The sequence below is a fragment of the Talpa europaea genome, assembly GCF_964194135.1.
Source record: "Talpa europaea genome assembly, chromosome: 2".
Classification (NCBI taxonomy): domain Eukaryota; kingdom Metazoa; phylum Chordata; class Mammalia; order Eulipotyphla; family Talpidae; genus Talpa; species Talpa europaea.
In genome coordinates, this window is record NC_140068.1 from 88,722,724 (window position 1) to 88,740,828 (window position 18,105).

The 18,105-nt window shown below is 41.4% G+C and overlaps 1 protein-coding gene across 4 annotated transcripts in view; it reads right to left on the reverse strand.

Annotated features, from left to right (window-relative positions):
* Nucleotides 1-567: 567 nt before the first annotated feature.
* The window catches only part of UBR2 (ubiquitin protein ligase E3 component n-recognin 2), a gene marked incomplete at both ends in the record, with an annotated part of 108,329 nt that continues 90,791 nt past the window's right edge, over nucleotides 568-18,105 (reverse strand). For 3 of the 4 annotated variants that reach the window (XM_084228348.1, XM_084228350.1, XM_084228349.1), the window contains 11 exons: nucleotides 568-709; nucleotides 2,218-2,319; nucleotides 3,761-3,931; nucleotides 4,951-5,028; nucleotides 7,043-7,099; nucleotides 8,587-8,695; nucleotides 9,444-9,574; nucleotides 11,392-11,482; nucleotides 11,863-11,998; nucleotides 14,275-14,342; nucleotides 14,568-14,664. In XM_084228348.1, the coding sequence (XP_084084474.1) occupies nucleotides 568-709; nucleotides 2,218-2,319; nucleotides 3,761-3,931; nucleotides 4,951-5,028; nucleotides 7,043-7,099; nucleotides 8,587-8,695; nucleotides 9,444-9,574; nucleotides 11,392-11,482; nucleotides 11,863-11,998; nucleotides 14,275-14,342; nucleotides 14,568-14,664 (1,182 nt within the window). Of the gene's footprint in view, nucleotides 710-2,217; nucleotides 2,320-3,760; nucleotides 3,932-4,950; nucleotides 5,029-7,042; nucleotides 7,100-8,586; nucleotides 8,696-9,443; nucleotides 9,575-11,391; nucleotides 11,522-11,862; nucleotides 11,999-14,274; nucleotides 14,343-14,567; nucleotides 14,665-18,105 lie in introns of all 4 variants that reach the window. The other variant, XM_084228347.1, reaches the window with a different exon arrangement.

Genomic DNA, 18,105 nt, shown 5'->3' on the forward strand with positions numbered 1-18,105 from the left:
ATAGCCCTGAACACCAGACAGCATATGGAGAAACCTGCACCCCTTCCTCCCACAGGCTCCTCCGGCACAGGCGACTAGGAAAGGCTGCTTCCAGATGCCAGCTCTGCTCTGAGAGGTAGGATCCTGCTGGCACAGACAAGCGGCAGAGGCCAGCGTCACTGGGAGGCATCAGCAAGCGTGTGGCGCCACCCACACAGACTTGGTTTCCTTTTCTGTCCAATCAGCTTCAGCCTGGAGTTGCCCATGAACAGTGATGCAGCCTGGCTCAGCCCGTGGGCGCAAGTCCAACACAGTCTCAAAGGCCCAGGGTCCCACTGAAGAAGAGAAGCTTCTCACTGGATCCAAGACTCCCAAGTGTTGTTTGAGGGACACAGCAAATGGTGCAATAAAATGTGCTGATGGAAGACAATTTTCATTTGTCTCCGGAGCCAAAAACTATAAAAATAAAACTGGGAAGAAAAGCTTCAATAAAGAATTTATTTCCAAACTCAGTAGAACTTCCTATTCTCTTTCTTGAAAAGCCTACTGGGTTACAAAAATCCAAGTTTGTTTTTGGTAGTGAAGGAGTTATAAATGCTGCCAGTCGATGCCGACCAGTGTCTGATTTGCTTCTTGTGCGTGTCCAATTTCCTCCGTGATACTGTGCTGGTGCCAGAGCTTCTGAATCTTCCTAAATCGTTCTTTGCACAAATGCAAGGGATTCCCCCGTCTACAAACAAGACACATGTCACTCAGGGTGCGATCTGTTTATTCATCCATTATATCCCAACCTTTCCCGATTTATTGATTTTAGGTCCTCTGCAAATTTTCTGTTTGGCAGGCAGTAGTTATTATATAATTTCTGAAGGTTTGCCAGAAGCAGCAGGAGGAGACTAAGTGCTGAAAAGAAGAAGCAAATGTCCACAAGCTACCAGGACCAGGGTGAAGGGCGGGGCCAGGATGGGCAGGAGGTTGAGCCGCTAAAACTGGCTATTCATTGTCTATTTGGTTGATAAAAAAGGGAAGGGGGCAGGGAAGAGGGTGGTAAGAGAATCATGGGAATAAAAGATGTTACTTAGAGTGTTATCTTTGTTGCCAAAGCCTAAGCAAAGCAGCCAAATGGGAATAACTCCGGGTCAGTGTAACCAAAGCGCAGGCTTGGGGTGAGTTCACACTGGTACAGGCACTGGGGGGGGCACCTCTGCCCCCACCCAGAGCACACGACTGGACTCCCTCTCCTGCTACCCAGCTCTTCTTCTTCACAGCCCGCACTCCTCGGGGCAGCGGGAAGAACATGCAGGAGGTGGCACTCGCTGTATCCTTGCTGTCAAATGCTTGGGCAGCCCATCTACTTATCCAGCCTCAGTTTCCAGACCTTCAACTTCTGTTCCTCCAGGCTGGCTGGTTATATCTAGGTTAAGGCTTTTACTTTCTTAAGTCAAAAAGAGGTGGTCTGAAATTAAAATCTTTTAATTTCCAAGCTTTAAGGGAGGGGTAAGAGCAAAGGGGGAGGGAGCTCGATGGACTATAGTGGAGGATTATTGGTGCATTAGTGGTAGGCGCGGGGCGAGAACATGTATTTGCAGAGGTGTCTACCCCTGAAACAGACACAGAGCTGTACACCGACATTCCCTCATAAACACAACTTTAAATCAACAGTCAAAACAGCACCTGAGGGGAACCACTGTTTTTTTTTTGGTTATGATACAATAGAAGTTACCAGAGTAGATTATCATTAAAAGCCTCAAATACTGTTGCATTGCTATATTGTTAGAGTATATAAATTTTTGTTTATATGTTCAGATTCTAAGGAATAAGAAAAGAACACCTCTAACCAGTTAACATTTGTTCTTTCCTTTCACCTGAACACCAGCTCTCCTGCACACAGAGCACCTGCGTCACAGCGGGAGAAGCCTGCAGTCCTCTGATGCCACAAGGCCTCACAGCTACTCAAACAGTGCTCTGGAGTGAGTGATAAGTGCTATGTGACCTGTCCTCTGTATCCCAAAGGCCCTCATGACATCCTGAGGGCTGGAAAAGGGAATCTCAAATCAGGCAGCCTGGTACCCTCCGTAGAAGAATCCACAGACAGCGGTCACTTGTACCCAAAAGCAGCTCTGTAGTCCTCTGGGCTGTTAGCAGGCAGCCTCAGGGCCACAGGACCCATGGAGGTCACCACACATAGAAGGCTCTGAAGGCCCAGAGTCAGTGAGCCCAGACCCCAAGATGGACCCTTACCTGAGTCCCTGGTCAGTTTCCCCATAGTCATCAAGGTACGGAGGAGAATAAAAACAGCCTTTGGTTTTGCCAGCTAGAAATAGCACCTGACATTCTCGTACTCTGTAGAGAGACCATTTATATATCATACATTAGGGGCCAGGGTTTGGATTCAGTTCCAAATGGACAGAAAGCTTATCGATAGACAAAACCAGTTTTAGAAGAGAAGAAATGGCATTTATAGCAGAGACATTTAAAAAAGCTATCAACACACCAAGCCAAGTTTTAAAACTAAGTAAAATGATTGCACTCTTATTACTGATGATTATATGCACATCAATGCTGTGAGGGAGGAGGACACTTAGGATTAGAAAGCGATGGCTCCTATAATGGTAGCATTGAAAAAATTAGGGGTGAGATTCTAAACACAAAATAGGTGCTGATATTTTAACCACTGTTATGACAAAATTGCTCATTAAAAAAGGACACAAACATTATGAATTAAGTTGACTTGAAACAAAATAATGCTGCCTATATCAAAACATTTTTGAGATATGATGGATGATGCAAAATGTTACTTTTACATTTCTCCTGAGGCCGACTTTACAATGTGTCTCATGGTCTCTCTGAGTGGTTTGATTAACTATTTTTGGTATTAATAATTCCGCTCCATCCAACATTTATGAAGAATTTATTATGTTGTCAGACATTGGGGGGACACTAAGACCAGGATACAGATAGAGTCTAGAATCTGCTTTAAACCCTGATATGGCCTTGACCTCAGAGGTATCACTAGAACTTACTAGGCCCCACAATTCTCCACCTTGCTCATAGTACTCCAGTGAAACCCACCTTCGTGCTATTTCTTGATCATGGCAGGCATTCCCCTCAGAGATTTTGCACTAGAATGTTCTCTTCCTTAGTTTTTTGTTATTCACAACTCACCTCAAAGAATCTTCTCTAATTCCCTAGCTAAAGCTCAACTCTCCAACTGCCATTTCATATTCCCCTCCCTACTTTACTTTTTCTCCTCTGTATGTATCTTTTTCTATATTCTTATTAGTCTTGTTTATTTTCTATCTATCTCACTAGAAAATGAGCTCTTTGAGAGCTGAGCTTTCTCTCTGCATTGCTGACTGCGGCATTCTCAATGTCCAGTACATAGTAGCCACTAAGTAAGTGAATGCTGCAGAATATATTCAAGTCTGGTATATGCTATAGAATATAATCAACTATATACATCAGCTGGTATCGTGTATGAACCCAAAAGATGCTAGTATTCAAAAAGGTAAGTGATTCTGTCTGGAAATCAAGGACAAATGAAGTTTCATATTAGAATGAGGCACAAACTATGAAACAATTGTCCTGGGGGTGGGCAGTGGGAATGATAATGAAAGCACCAACACGGAGTTGGCAGGAACCAAATGAGACAGGTTCCCCATGTTCTTTAAATGAATAAAACACACAAGAACAGCGGCCTCAAAATTCTCCGCGCCACCCCCTTTCTCCCAACAGGCATAAGTCTCCCCAGATCCAAAGCTACAATGCTCCCACAGCACCTCACCTCAGGAAGATGCCCACTCCAGAGCCACAGGAGTAGGTGTGAGCTGTGCAGGCGCCTACGTCCTCGCCTTCCAGTTCAGTCTGACAGCAGTAGCTCTGGGAGCACAACAGAGTTCCACATACAAGGCACAGAGTTGGGGCTCTGCTCTTATCACCACCTGATTTGGGGCACCTCCATGGAACAAAAAAAAGCACAGGTCATTATTCCAAAAAGAAGTTAAAGAGCTGATGGTGAGAAAAGAGCCAGAAAAAAAATCGCAACATCAAGTACAGCTGAAGAGGCATATATCCTATGGCCCAAATTTATTTCTAGAATAGGGCACAGGGAACATCTCACACAAATCTTGTACTGCAGACTTTCTTAACAACCAGAGAAAAGACAAAGTCACCAACAGGAGGGAAAAAACAGCAAAGCAAATTGCATTGTCATATAATGAAAACGGTAAAAGTTGTTGAATTTTTATTTCTAAATTCTTTAATTCTAAAGCCATATAAGTCTATGTGTATAAATCTTACAATGCTGAGTAAAAAAAAGGGCAGAGCACACACAGTATGACACTACTGAGCCACTCCCGCAGCTGCGAGTATCTAAGGAATGTTAACTGCTTACATTACCACTCAGATTCCTACTTTCTTTATGTTGTTTGTGTCAAATATTTAAAAAACTCTGGCCTCTTATTTTTAAAAATTTATTTATTTATTTAAAAAGATTTATTTATTTATTTACACAAGCACTGGGTACAGTCAGAAGCACAGGAGGGTGAGAGAATTCACCAGAGCCAGAGGGGAGAGCAGAGCAGGCAGACTGACGAAATACACTGCTGAGGGTAGCAGTGGGCGGCAGGAGAGGTCTGCGAGCCATGTGTGACCCTCACCCGGCGGCAGGGGATTGAACCGGCTCTGCAGAGGCTGCGGGCAGCTTCACAACCCAGCGCTCAATGGCTGCGCCACCGGGAGGCCCATCTCTGGCCTCTTATTAAAGTGCACATTTTTATTTAGATAGCCCCCTATGAATCATCCTTGTCCTCCATCACTCCCTTTCCTGTATCTTATTCTGAAACATGGTGGAATGATGCTTTTACAAGTTAGGTGGTGCAAAGTACTACTGATGTTATGATTTCCCTATCCAAACAAAACAGTGTAGTGTATCCAGTGGAAGGAAAGGCTCAATATTCCCATATCAAAACTTACGAGAAATTAGATGCTTGATTAATGAGGCTGCTGTAATCCTTTGGAAGGTTTATTAATTTGTTAGATTCTCTTGGATAGCTAAAACAGACAAATAAAACAACCAAGTTAATATAAGAGCACACTGTAACAAAGACAAGGTAACTTAATTTGGTTGAAATAATGAAGAAAAACTCAATCTTTAACACGACCTTTAGGTTCATACATGTTTTTACTTAAAGAGCTCAGAATTAATTCTCAGGAAAGTAAACATTACTGAGTATCCACCCTATTTGAAGGAAAATGTGACAGTTCTGGGAAGAAAGGGAGAGGCAGAAGCGAATATTCATTCTTGGGTTTCTATTGTACTAGAGAATCCAATCATAGAACAAATAGAGAGACAGAAAGGACATGCTTACTATAGGTGATCTCAAGGCAGAAAGGAATTGGAGGCGAGAAGGCAGGAGAATAGATTCCTTTTAAATTAGAGCTAGGAGAGGAGGCCACACTGATTCTGTGACAAGTTAATCCATGTATGATTCAGATCTAAATCCAACTGCATTTGAGGACCTTTCTCAGTGCTCACAACTGTCCAGCACGAGCCACACAGTGCAGCCTTCCCTACGTACTTACTGCAGACAGGAATGGACGGAAAACAAAGGGGAGTTAACCCAGACAGCAGTTCTTACACCAGAATCACTTGGAAGGATTTTGGGAGGGATATACTTGGATGCTAAGAGATTAGGTTTAGAGTCATTACATTTTTTAGGTATGGTACTTGTAAGGTCGGTGCAAGGGGCCCGGTGAGGGCCCCAGACCGCGGGCACAAGGCCGGGCCTTGAAACCACAGAAGGAATTCCACCTTTGCCTCAGCTCCTGGAACCAGAAGCCTCCACCCGACACAAACGGGACCTGAGAGTGATCAACCAAAACCGCCAAAAACAGAACTTTCAGAAAAAACAACTTCGGTTCCGCATACCCAGTTTCCTGCCTAACCTTTCCTCACCCTATAAAAGGACATCTCTCCCCCACAAGGGATACGACTTCTGCGACCCCCACGGGGGTTGGCAAACCTTGCCCAGGGGCGCAAATAAAGTTCCTGCCTGTCAGAAACTTGGCCTAGCTCTCCTTCTCTTTACCGTGCCAATCCTTTCAGTACTGAGCAGTTTTTAAATTTCCAAACTTACTCTAATGCACACCTCAAGTTGAGAGCTACTGAATGCACGAATGAATAAGAAATTGGTGATAGCAACCATTTGACTTTTAAAACTGGGGTGTGAAGCATTTCTAGATTTTGGAAAGAATGTGTATAAAATCAAAGAAATAGAACAGAGAATCTGATGATTTTTATGGATGCTGCATTCAGCAGAACCAAGGAGATAATAGCAGATGAAATCCATCTGTCATGGTGGAAGGCATATCACAGCACACTTTAAGGAATCAGATCAGAGCTAATATCAAAAAGAATGAAGAAAAAAAAATGATTGGCTATGATTTAATATTTTCTGAAGCTGAGTGACAGGTATCTGAAGCCTTAGTACACTATTTTTTTTTAAAGATTTTTTTTATTCATACATACAAGAACCAGGGTACAGGCCAGATGTGTCTGTGAGGAGGGTGAGAGGATTCACCAGAGACAGAGCGGGGAACAGAACAGGCAGACTGACTGAAATACACTGCTGAGGGGAGCAGCAGGCGAGACAGGAGAGGTCTGCCACACCATGTGGGTATCTCTCTGGCTGGCCGGGATTGAACCCACACTGCAGAGGCTGCGGACAGCTTGACAGTACCGCACTCAACCGCGTGCATCACAGGGAGGCCCGGTACATTATTTTTTTAAAAATACCACTGGATAGCTTGAAATTTTCCACAATGAAAGAAAAAAACAGAGCCAAGAAAAACATAGAAAAGGACCCAATTTTTTTTAAATGTACATATTCTAAAATATCATAACTTTTTTTTGTTTCCTCTGCCAAGAATAATGCACTATACTTATAAACATAATTTGTAGAATGACCACAGGCGTTGGAGGTCAGTTTTGAAGGAATATGTAGTGCTTACAGCTTACTTCCTCCCTACCTGCCACTCACCGAGTGTTCGACAATCTTTAACTTACCTTACAGCATCTCTTTCACCTTCTAGGTATCTTTTAACTCCAACATTTTGACACCAACTTTAATATAAGTGGGGGGAAAAAAAGAAAACATTTTTACTTTATAAGGGGTAGAAGTAGAATTTTCCCCCTCCAAATTAAAAAAAATCTTGACTCAGTATGATATATTTACCTCATGAGAAGAATATAATTTGCCTACAACTGTTAAAATCAGAAGACTACAATTTATGATTTTTCTAAATGCTTAATGTATTCAAATTTGCGGCTGTATAATTATTCCACTAATTTGGACACTCTGGAAACACCAGTCTGAATTAATGACAAGCTCCTATATATGGAGCCAGAACACACACTTAAACAAAAATTTTAAATTGTGGTAAAATATACATAAAATTACCATTTTAACCACGTTTAATACATAGTTCTGTGGTTATTAAGTATACTCATATTTTAGTGCAATCACTCCACCATCCCTCTCCAGAACTTTTTCAACTTTCTCTATGAAAATGCTATACTTGTTTAACACTAACCCAATTCTCCACCTTTAACATTCTATATGATTACGTGGAATCACACAATCTTTGCTCTTTTGTGACTGGCTTATTTCACTTGGCATATTGCCTTTTAAGGTCTATCCACGCTGTAGCATATGTCAGTCTCCTTTTTTTTTTTTTTAAAGATTTGTCAGAGGTGTTGGGGGTGGGTGAGAGGATTGACCAGAGACAGTGGGGAGCAGAACAGGTGGATTGACTAAAATACACTGCTGAGGGGAGCAGCGGGTGAGACAGGAGAGGTCAGCTGCACCATGTGGGTCACCTCCCTGACCTGGGATGGAACTTGTGCTGCAGTGGCTGCCAATGGCTTCATAGTGCTGAGACTTAACTCCCTGCACCACCAGGTAGGCCCAAAGTCTCCTTTTTAAGGCCAAATAATATTCCATTGGGTGCATACCCCACATTCTGTTTATCCCATTCATCTGTCAATGGGCATTTGGGTTGTTTCTACCTTTTGGTTACTGTGAACATGTGGGTATGAGTACCTGTTTGAGTCTAGGAATTCTGGATATATGTATACACACATATATCTTCTGGGTCTTAATTTCTTACCAGTATGTGATTTGCAAATATTTTCACCCACTGTGTGGAAAAAGTCATATTTTAATCCTGTCACTAAACTTGACATTATTGATAGGTCCATTTCTCTAGACTTCAATTTTCTCATATATAAAGTAAGAGTGTTGGATTAGATACCCTTAATTTTCTTTCAGTACCAGAAATCTTTAGAACAAAGACTTTAAGAAGTCAACATGAGGAAATTAACATTTCTGCCACTATTTGCCTTCCATACAAATCTGCTTATGCTATTCATTAATTTGGCAAAAATCTTATCAAAAAGGTCAATCTTTAACTGAGAAGGCATAATCATCATAGTTTGAATTACAGAGATTAAATTCTGCTGGGTTCACTATCTGATAATTTTGTACTATATAGTGATAAAGTTTGGTCCATAAAACTATTCAATGTAATAAAAAAAGTGATAATCATTACCTTTTAATCAGTGAATTCATTATCTCACTATTTTCTTGAAAAAGGCAAAGGAGGTTGTTTGGCAGGGAAAGATAATTACATAGATGTTCAAAATGGCTTGATCCAGAAACTGCAAATGGATTAGAAAAGTGTAAAGCATGTAACTGAGAGTAAATCCTCTATGAGAATAAGCAATAGTAGAGCTTACAAAAGGAAAAAGCATGGTGAGAAAGTTCATACTTCTAGACACAGAACTTGAAGGGAGTTAACAAGATGGCACATGGGAGGCATCCACAGGAAATGACACAACTGTGTGTGCAATCAGGGATCCCTACCCCCAACTGGTCACAATTTCCTGTCTTGTTTTAACATCTACAAAATAGTGTAGACCTGGCATGATCTACTTCATAGGGATGTTTGTGAACTAAGTGACAAAAATAAGATCTGGGTGTTCTGGAATAGTATAAAGCAGTAGAGAAATTCAAGACCATTTTATCACAAGGTGGATTTAAACACTAATTCTAATTAACACTGCGAATAACCCAGAAGGCTAAGCTTTTCTCAATAGTGCCTGGACCACAGAACCTGCTATACAGCAGCACCACATGCAGGCTACTCCTAGGCCTGGTATCAGGCACTGAGACACAGTAAACCTGAAGCCTACCTTTTTATCTATTATGAAACGAAATCAAAACAGGACACAGAAAACAACTGTGAAACAGCAAATCGATTCCCACATTAAAATCAGATTTATATGCAATTCTGGCTATTCTGAACTGTCAGGCCACACATTTCAAGTTATGCAAGTAACATTTATTCTCAACCACTGGAGTGAAAGACTATAGATTTTCTACATTTTGAAAGAAATTAGAAATTACCTTGAATTTCTGGTGGGGAAGGAACTCCATTTAAGTAATGGAAAAACAAAGCAGAACACTTCAGGAAAGGCATGAGGCCAGCTCTGACATCCTTCCATAGGTGCCAGCCAGATGGGGTTCCTTTCAAGGCACTGAAAAAGAGAGGAATGACAATTGGGAAATCTAATAAGGAAAGGCTATTCTAATTATAGCAGTGTGAACAAGAGACAACTGCTATTTAGTATTGATGGCTTAAAAAGGAGTGTATCATCCTGACTATTACACTATTTCAGATATATATGGTGAGAACCTTCAATGCTATTAACTAAATTTATAAAAATAGCACTATAGAAAGAAAAAGCACTTGGGAAAAAAACAAAACACAACTATCACCATTCTAGAACCTGAGAAATTATCAGTAGGTATTATTCTGGCAAACTATTTTCATACTGATCTGACTTACATAGTTGTAGCTGTAACATGAAATTTACTATTAACATGTTTTTCAGAACATCTCAAACTATACTTTTCATTGGAATTATAATATTCTGGGACACACCAACCATAAACTACACCAAATTCCCCTGCCAACAAACTCTTAGGTTGTTTTTAGTTCTTTGTTAAACTAAGTATCTGAGTATACACATTCATGCCTATAGTTTTTCTGTGTGTTGTATTATTTTATCAGTATATGGATTCTCAGAAATGGAGTAACTTAGTCAAAGAACATTTTTATAGCTTCTTGATATATACTATTAAAAAAGCAAAGTGAAATTGTACTAAATCAGTGACTCCAACAATATGTGAAGTTCTATTAATTTTACTGCACTCCCAGGGCCTCCCTGGTGGTGCAAGGGGTTAAGCACAGCACTGTGAAGCTATCTGCAGCCTCTGCAGCACGAGTTCGATCCCCAGCCAGGGAGCTACCCACGTGGCAGAGCAGACCTCTCCTGTCTCACCAGGTGTTCCCCTGAGCAGTGTATTTCAGTCAGTCTGCTTGTTCTGTTTCTCACTCTGTCTCTGGTGAACACACTCATCTCCCATACCTCTGGCCAGTCCTTGTATACATAAATAAATAAAATAAAAATTTTTTTACTGCACTCCTATCAGTCCTGAACAGTATCTTAAAAATGTATTACAACCAGGACCTCCCCGGTGGCGCAGCGGTTGAGCGCTGGGTTGCGAAGCTTCCCCCAGCCTCTGCAGCGCCGGTTCTATCCCCGGCCGCTGGGCGAGGGTACCACATGGCGCGCAGACCTCTCCTGCTGCCCACCGCTCCCCTCAGCAGTGTACTTCGTCAGTCTGCCTGTTCTGCTCCCTGCTCTGGCTCTGGTGAATTTTCTCACCCATCCACGCTTCTGACTGTACCCAGTGCTTGTATAAATAAATAAATCTTTAAAAATGTATTACAACCAATTTAATTTACATTTTTAAATTCCTAGTGAGATGTGTTTCAAAATATCATTTTCCAAGATAAGTCCTCTATTTCCACTAGTCTGTGCCAGATCCTCTGACCAAAAGAGGGTTCCATGGCCAAATTAATATACTAAGCTTTGCATATTACTCCTCCTCAGGGAGTTCCAGCTCTGTTACTATATTAAAAGAGGAATCCTTAGAGCAGCGTGGTCTGCTGTGGTCCAGGAGGCCAGATCTTCACCCAGGAAAAAGACAAGGTTCCAGGAAAAAGACAACGCCCATGGGCTGACCATGGATCCACATCTTGCAGCAGGGGAGGAGTGGTAGTGATGAAGGAGGGGAGAGAGACAGGGGAAGCTGGGTGGTGGTACACGGGTAGATTATTGGTGGGAGGGCCGCACCTAAGGGGAACAATAACTATAGAAAGATGACCCATGATGTAAGAAAATAAATACGTATGTTTTAAAAAAGAGGAGCCCTCCATCTTCTTTTTAAAATATGTCAACAGATAGCAACTTCCTTTATGTAACAACTGAATTCCTTACAAGCTCACCTTCCTGTATACTGATGAAGTGTTTTATACAAAGCAAGAACTGCTAATTCTTCTTCACCAGCAGAATTTTCTTGATCCATGCCATTCTCTTCTGGAAAATAAGGAAATATTAACACTTTGTGTTTGCTTACTAAGTGGATTGATCACCACGTCATTTAAGGACTGCAATATACTCACACACTCTCACAGGTCAATACTTCCACAAAAGACACAGCACTTAATTCCTCAGGTGTGGGCAGAGTATAGATATCTATCAGAGCAAGGAGCCAGAAGGCTCTTGAAGAGAAGCCAATGTGCTTCAGGGTGCCGGCCAATGTGCTCTGTGTAAAATCAGCTTTATCTACAGTCTAGCTGTATATCAGACTATGGACCTCAAATCTTAGCGAACTTATGAAATAAAAAGTGAGTACTTTTTTTTTTAACTAAGAAAACTCAAGCACTTGCTTCCAGAAACCATCAAGGAGGAGTTACCTGTACATGACGTAAGCAAGATCTGTATGATGTGTGCCATAGTAACCAGATGAAAAATGTGAAGGTCTCCGGTGCGGAGGCTGATCCCAGAAAAATCCTGACACTGCAGTGCAGGGAAAGCGAGCACCAAGCCCACCTAGACAGCAAACACAGGGGGTCAGACAAAAGGCCTGTTTTTCACAGGCTAAACACAGCTCCATTTTTAATGTGCCCCCCGCCCCCATCCTTATTCTTACAGGGCAGACTTATGATAAATTCCACAAGGATTGGCTAAATGAAATTACTTAAGAGCTAGAGGGATCTTGGAGCATCCCTGTGATCTAGGGGTTAAGTCTTAGCACTACTAATACAAAGGTCCACCACGAGGGCCTTTGTTTAATCCCTGGCCAGGGAGCTAACCCACATATGGTGCAGCGACCTTGCCTGTTTTACCCAATGCTCCCCTCAGCAGTGTATTTCAGTAAATCCACCTGCTCTGCTCCCCACTGTATCTGGTGAATCCTGTCACCACCCCCGCACCTCTGGCCTGCACCCCAGTTCTTGTATGCATAAATAAATAAATGTTAAAAAACAAAACAAAACCATGTTCTTTTGGTTTCACTAGAGACAGAGTAGGGAACAGAACAGGCAGACTGACTGAAATATACTGCAGCGGGTGAGACAGGAGAGGTCTGCTGTACCATGTGGGCAGCTCCCTGGCTGGGCGGGGACCAAGCTTGTGCTGTAGAGGCTGCGGATAGCTTTACAGTGCTATGCTTAACCTCTTGCGCCACCAGGGATGCCCAAAACATGGGTTTTGGAACCCAAAAAAATCTATATATAAATTCTAGCTCCTCTTAGGAGCTCTTTAGACAATTTAACAACTTTTTGCTTTACAGACCCTCAAATGAAAGTGTTATTAGCTGCTACTTCCAAAGTAATGTTTAAGTATAAACAAAGATTTTTAAAGTTAAAATGTTACATTTATAGCAACACAATTAAAGCCAGTGTGGTAAAGTAAAGCAAATACACAATATATATACCGTGTATCCAAGTACATACAGTATGCCAAAGAGGGAGCCTTAGAAAATCATGCTGTAGGAAGATAGAGCAGAGATGGAATATGCCAGGTTTAATCAAGCAGCTTATGACCAGGTTTTATTTTAATTTTTTTTTAAGATTTATTTTTATTTATTTATGCATACAAGAACTGGGGTGTAAGAGGCCAGAGGTGTGGGGAGTGAGAAGATTCACCAGAGACAGAGTGAGGAGCAGAACAGGCAGATCTACTGAAATACACTGCTGAGGGGAGCAGCAGGTGAGACAGGAGAGGTCTGCTGTGCCATGTGGGTTAACTCCCTGGCCGGGGACTGAACTCATGCCACAGTGATTGGTGATAGATTGACAGCCCTGAGACTTTCACCCGAGCCAACAGAGAGGTCCACAGTTTTAAACTATGTGTAAATATAGTAATCTCTGAAGAATTTGGTGAAATTAATTTTTTTCTATCTCCTGTTTTTTTTTTTGCTTGTTTTTTTTTTTTTTTTTTAGTAGATACAGCCCTTACAGTGCTAGTTTTACTTTTACTCCAGCTCCAGTTTCCCTAATGGTAAACTAGAGATTAATAGCTTGTCTTTAATAACTTGATAGTAAAGAGGTAAGGACTAAATGAAAATATATGTGAAAGCAATCTAGTACACAACAAATGCCAGCTATTTGTTAGCCTCATGCTGCCTGGATGGCTATTATTAGTGGTGGAGGTTTGTAGAAGCAAGGAACTAATATTTACTTGGGGCTTACTGTTCTAAGTGATTTTCATTGATTATGCCACTGAGATTTGACAGAATCATCTGAGGTAGGTACTAACCAACTTAAAGGTAAAGAATCTAATGCCCAGAGAGATTAAGTGGGCAGCACTGGGGCCGCTATGTGTGGCAGTGCATCCAGTGTCCTGTGGGAGGGGACCTAGCTGAGAAGGGGCTGAAGTCTAATCACCCAATGCTTGGTCAGCACGTGTTGTGGCAACAGGCCGCACCTGCTGAGAAGACAGCTTTCCCCAAGGTCACACAAAGTGGCTGACGTAAAGTGAGTGACCACAGGACTGAATCTACCCTGAAGTGCTGTCTGGGTCAGCAGTAGCCCTTATACTGCATTTTACTTCTACATTTTTTATAGGTAAAAAAGCACAGAGATGTTACATTACCAACCTCAAAGTAAAATAAGAAAGAGAGGATTAGACCCCTAGGTCAAGCATCTTAACTAGATTCCTTAGTATTTCTTTTTGAGGCTCCTCCAAGAGGAAATATACTTAGAAGTGGTAAGAATAACAGCTGATAACTCCTCCTGTCTATCTTTATACTACTCAACAAAGTCTTAGATGAAGTAATATAGTATGACAAAGGGAATTTCAAGCACAAATTACAAAATACCCACCAATAAATGAAACATGTCAATATCTAGTATACATGGAAGATCTCCGTGGTTGTCATCAGGCACCAATGCTAAGTAGTTAAAGAAAACTGTATTAGTCATATGCCAATGTAAGTATTTATTTTAAAATTTCTCTTTCTGCAAGATATATATGAACTTAAAAGCTAGAACCTTTACATATAACAAAGTAGTACCAAAAGATATCTTTAAAAATGTAGAGAAATTATACCACTAAAAACATATTACAGAAGATGAGAAATTACCACAACACATACAGTACCTGGATAAATACTCACATGCAAAAAGTTTACAAAAGTGTTCTTGTACCACTGAAAGTGATGCCACTGTCCAATGTGCTGCAGCAAATCTTGTTAGTGACCTGAGACAATCATTCTGAAATAAAAATATTGACACATAATTAAGAAAGACCTGCACATGAAGTAGTTCTCTTCCTTCAGGAATGCTGGTTCAAAGCACAGCTAGTTGAAGCAAAGCTGGATACACAATGAATCTCACTGGGTGGTAGGGACTGAATCTATGACATCTCTAGTGACGTGTCTCTAATATAGAATGGAATGGGAAACAGCGAATTATATGCTGAATAAATCAAAGCTTTCTCCCTGCCACCATGGGGGTTGGTTTTCTATGGAAACAAAAAGAAGGCTATATGCACAAAGAGGAAACGAAAGTGACTCCCAGGACTTAGATGCAGTATATCTTTAAATTTGTTCTAAAAAGGTACTACAGAATGTGGGAAATGTTCAAAATATTTGGAAAACTACATATAAGAAGATGACTGTATAAATCTTTATAAGTATAATCATTACAAACTGTTTTGGGAACTATGTAGCAACAATGAGAAAGCGCCTTTTTTTTTTAAAAAAAGATTTATTTATTTATTTATACAAGCACTGGGTACAGTCAGAAGCATGGGAGGATGAGAATTCACCAGAGCTAGAGAGGGGAACAGAACAGGCAGACTGATGAAATACACTGCTGAGGGGAGCAGCGGGCGCGGCAGGAGAGGTCTGCGCGCCACCGGGGAGGCCAGAGAAAACTCTTGTTTTAAGGTGAAGAATATACCAAGAAAAAAATTACACATAAGTACCAATTATAATCAAGTATAAACATGCTAATGAAAAGATAAAAATAAGTGATGAGTTTTCCATTTCTGTTTAATTCTCTAAATTTTCTGTCATGTTCTTTGGTTCAATAGATATTAAGGACCTATTTAATTTTGAAGATTTTAAAATTAAATCTCATCCTCCCTCCACTGCTCTTAAGGAGCTCACAATCCTGGGGAAAAGAGAAGCAAAAGGGTGGGAGACAACTGTAGGAGACACTGTCACAGGCGAGGGTATCCACTCACAGGACAGGCTCAGAGGTTGTCCAGGGAAAAAGCATTTGAAAAGCATATTAAAGTGAAGTAGTCTGTTTAGGGCACCAAGCAGTGGCAAGGTCTGGGAATGAGCATTTGGGGGACCTGCAATGATTCTGCAAGCATGGATCGTGAAGGTGGGGATTAGCAGGTGGTGATTATGGAAAAATAGGTTTTCAAGTTTAAGATATGATTAGAGGGCCTCCCTGGTGGCACAGTGGTTGAGCGCTGGGTTGCGATGCTGCCTGCAGCCTCTGCAGCGCTGGTTCGATCCCCGGCCGCCGGGTGAGGGTCCCACATGGCGTGCAGACCTCTCCTGCTGCCCGCTGCTCCCCTCAGCAGTGTATTTCATCAGTCTGCCTGTTCTGTTCCCCTCTCTGGCTCTGAATTCTCTCACTCTCCCGCGCTTCTGACTGTACCCAGTGCTTGTATAAATTAAAAAAAAAAAAGAGATATGATGAGAATGAGTTTTCGAGGAATACCTCTGATAATGTATTAGAAAAGGGTAAGATTCAGGGCAGGCACTGGTACAATAATCTAGGCAAGAAATGACATGAGGTTGAGCCAAACAAATAGAAACAAGCGTGGACAAACATGCAGGAGAATTCAGCGGACTCTGCTGGATAGAACATCCAGCCAAATGGTGCATCTGATAGGAACTGTGTTTCTTTCTTGATCCCTGTACGGACAGTGGTACCATTAACTAACATAGACAATGTAAGAAGACATATTAATATGGATTGTTCAATTTGAGGTGCTTTTAAGCACCTCAATTTGAGGTGAAAAAAATGAGAACAGATCTGGTGTGGAGACATATGGGTGGGAACTGAAGTGAGATAGATCAGGGGCAGAGGTGGGACTAAGGAAAGGATCAAGATGACACTCAGCTGCGCTCTGGGGGTTTAAGACAACATTTATAGGATGGAGGAGGAAAGTCATACTAAGAAGGAGCTGCCTGAAATGTAGGGAGAAAACCAGGAATGTCACAGAAATCAGAGAGAAAAATTATTTTCAAAAAGCAGTAACAGAATTAAGTAAATAGAAATGTCAAATAAGGGTTATGTCCACCCACAATGGTAACGAGATCATTTAGTGAACTTGGTAAGAGCTGCTACCAAAAAGTGAAAATGCATTAGGGGTAGAAGTCAATCCCAGCTGAAGGGTTAGCCAGAACTGGAGGCAGAGTATACACTATTGTTTAAAGAGGTTTTGCTGTGTATAAAATGATATACTCTATCTCTCTCGGGATGCGAAACAAAATTAGAAATTGCAGGTATAATCTCCTTATGTGCATTTATTTCTCTATTTTTTAAATTAAGATTTATTTATTTATGCATCAAGAGCTGGGGTACAGGCCAGAGATTCGGGCGGTGAGAGGATTCACCAGAGACAGAGTGGAGAACAGAACAGGCAGATCCACTGAAGAACACTGCTGAGGGGGGCAGCGGGCGAGGCAGAAGAGGTCTGCTGCGCCTTGTGGGTTTCTCTCTGGCCGGCCGGGGATTGAACTCGTGCTGCAGAGGCTGTGGATTGCTTCATAGTGCAGTGCTTAACCCCTGTGCCACCAGGGTGGCCCTCCTTATTTGTATTTAAATGTTTCTTATTCCATGGTGAAGTAAATCAAATGAAATATGCTTTGCAATAGTTGGTCGTAACAAGGAATGAAAAATGCGATGACGACAGATGGAAGATAACAACTGAGGGCAAAGGTAAGAGACGGGATCGTGGAGCATGCTCGTTCACAGGGAACTACCAGAAGAGAAAGTGATGAAGGAATGAATTCACTATCGGGTGGCAGGTTAAGCTACCTTACCCTGAGATACCTCATCTTAGGATACAGAAGAGAAAAGATAAATGGAGATACACAGAAGTTTTAAGAGTGTGAGTAAGAAAAATAGGAAGCATTTATCCCTAATGGCTATGTACTTTACAAAATCAAATAAAAATCTTTAAAGAATAGGCTGCTTTTTATAAACTCACATGTATAACTTTGATACTAATTCCTGTCAAGAACATTACAAGTAGGACACTAAAAAGCCAATCTCTATGAACAGATATAAAATTCTTAGATAAAATACTAGCAAATCGAATATAATGAAATATAAAAAGGGATATTTAGGGCCTTCCTGGTGGTGCAGGGGTAAAGCCTCAGCTATCAAGCTATCGCCAGTCACTGAAGCATGCGTTCAATCCCTGTCTAGGGAGCTGACCCACATGGTGCAGTAGACCTCTCCTGTCTCGCCCTCTGCTCCCCTCAGCAGTGTATTTCAGTCAGTCTACCTGTTCTGCTCCCCACTCTGTCTCTGGTGAATCCTCTCACCCCCCTGTACTCCTGGCCTACACCCCAGTTCTTGTATACATAAATAAAAATAAATCTCAAAGAAAAAAAAGGATATTAATGACCAAGTTGGGATTATTTCAGGAATGCAAGATTGTTTTAACATGTGAAAGCTAAT